The 2429-nt window shown below is 44.2% G+C and overlaps 1 protein-coding gene across 1 annotated transcript; it reads left to right on the forward strand.

Annotated features, from left to right (window-relative positions):
• Positions 1-1305: 1305 nt before the first annotated feature.
• On the forward strand, positions 1306-2169 carry LOC139188530 (uncharacterized). The gene is made up of 2 exons (XM_070806117.1): positions 1306-1686; positions 1807-2169. Exons 1-2 carry the CDS (start codon positions 1306-1308, stop codon positions 2167-2169), a joined length of 744 nt encoding a protein of 247 aa, XP_070662218.1.
• Positions 2170-2429: the final 260 nt, after the last annotated feature.

Consider the following 2429-nt stretch of genomic DNA (forward strand, 5'->3'; position numbering starts at 1 on the left):
TGCTACAAGGTGATGCCCTTTGGTCTAAAAAACATTAGAGCCACATATCAACGCGCAATGCAAAAAATCTTCAATGACATGCTACACAAAAACGTAGAATGTTACGTAGACGATGTGGTGGTCAAGACAAAGAAAAGATCAGATCACTTGAAGGATTTATGAATAGTGTTTGAAAGGTTGCAAAAATACAACCTTAAGATGAACCCGTTAAAATGCGCATTTGGCGTCACCTCTAGAAAGTTCCTCGACTTCATTGTCAAGCACTGTGGCATTGAAGTGAACCTATCAAAGATCAAGGCCATTCAAAGTATGCCTGAACCAAGAAACTTGCACGAGCTGAAGAGTCTACAAGGATGACTAGTCTTCATCAGGCGTTTCATCTCCAACCTTGCAGGGCGTTGTCAACCGTTCAGTCGACTCATGAAGAAGGATGTTCCGTCATATGGGATGAAGCATGCCACAATGCTTTTGAAAGCATAAAAAAGTATTTATCAAGTCCACCTGTCCTGGGGGCACCTGTGCCCAAAAAACCGCTCATATTGTACATTGCTGCTCAAGAAAGTTCAGTTGGAGCACTTTTGGCATAAGAGAATGAATCCCAGAAAGAATGAGCGTTGTACTATCTCAACCGAACTCTCACAAGCGCCGAGTTGAACTACTCCCTAATAGAAAAGATGTGCCTCGCCTTGGTGTTCGCCATCCAAAAGCTCAGGCATTATATGTACCATCCACCTGGTTACTAAGGCTGACCCAGTCAAATACGTCATGTCTAAACCAGTTTTGACAGGGCGACTAGCTAAATAGGCGTTGCTTCTTATCAATACAAAATCATCTACATCCCAGCTAAAACCGTCAAAGGATAAGCGTTAGCAGACTTCCTCGCCGATCATCTAATCTTAACCGATTGGAAAATCCCAGACCAATTGCCTGACAATGAGGTGTTCTACATCGATATCTTCCCAACATGAATGATGTTTTCGATCCGCACGAGCAGACGGAACGGGGGCAGGAGTAGTATTCATGTGGCCACAAAGGCAAATACTACCTTACCCCTTCCAACTAAGTGAACTATGCTCCAACAACATTGCTGAGTACTAAGCACTGATCATCGGGCTTCAAATGGCGATCAACATGGAAATCATAGCCCTTGAGGTATATGGCGACTCCAAGCTCATAATCAATCAACTCTTAACTGAATATTAGGTGAGGAAAGATGATCTCGTCCCATACTTCCGGTTGGCAACTCAGCTGCTATAAAAGTTCAAGGCCGTGACACTAGAACATGTGCCAAGAAACGAAAATCAAATGGCAGACGCTCTCGCTACCCTAGCCTCGAGTACGACACTAGGAGAAGACGAAGTTGCAGACGTGCCAGTTTGCCAAAGATGGGTGATCCCGCTCATTACTGAAATGATATTGGATGATATAAACGTCATCTCGGTACTTCCAGTCGACACTGAAGAGTGGAGACATCACTCTGAAATATGTCGAATGGCACCTCGCTTCCTCTACTACAAAGAAACACTCTACCGATGCTCTTTTGAAGGAGTACTTCTGAGATGCCTAGGCGAGGAAGAAGCCAATCAAGCCATGGAAGAAGCACATTCAGGTGTATGCAGAGCGCATCAGTCTGGACCAAAGCTACATTTCCAGCTCAAAAGGATGGGTTACTATTGGCCAAGCTTGGTGAAAGATTGCCTGGAACATGCCAAAAGGTGACAAGCCTGCCAATTCCACGCTAACTTCATACATCAACCGCCTGAACCATTACACCCTACAGTTGCCTCATGGCCATTCGATGCATAGGGATTGGACGTCGTAGGACTAATTACGCCAAAGTCATCTGCAGGAGAAGCTTACATCCTAGTAGCAATAGATTACTATTCCAAGTGGGTTGAAGCCATACCTCTAAGGGAAGTCAAAAAGGAAACTGTTGTCCGTTTCATCAAGGAACATATCATCCACCAATATAGTGTGCCTCGCTACATCATCACTGACAATGGAAAACAGTTCTCCAACCGACTCATGGACGAGTTCTGCGAGAAATACAAGTTCAAGCAGCACAAGTCTTCCATGTATCATGCTCTAGCCAACAGTCTTGCGGAAGCATTCAACAAAACATTATGCAACCTCCTAAAGAAGGTGATCGGTCGAACAAAGAGAGACTAGAATAAATGAATAAGCGAAACACTTTGGGCATATAAGACAAGACATAGGACTCCTACCCAAGCTATGCCTTATTCTCTCGTATATGATGTGGAAGCTGTTTTATCGCTCGAGAGTCAAATCCCCTCACTAAGGATAGCCATACAAGAAGGCTTGACTGATGAAGAAAATGCAAAGTTACGCTTTCAAAAGCTGGAAGCTGGATGAGAGAAGGCTCGAAGCCCAGCAACATTTGGAGTGTTATCAAGCATGAATCTCCAAGG

Source organism: Malus domestica, chromosome 10 (genome assembly GCF_042453785.1).
Source record: "Malus domestica chromosome 10, GDT2T_hap1".
NCBI classification, from domain to species: Eukaryota; Viridiplantae; Streptophyta; class Magnoliopsida; order Rosales; family Rosaceae; genus Malus; species Malus domestica.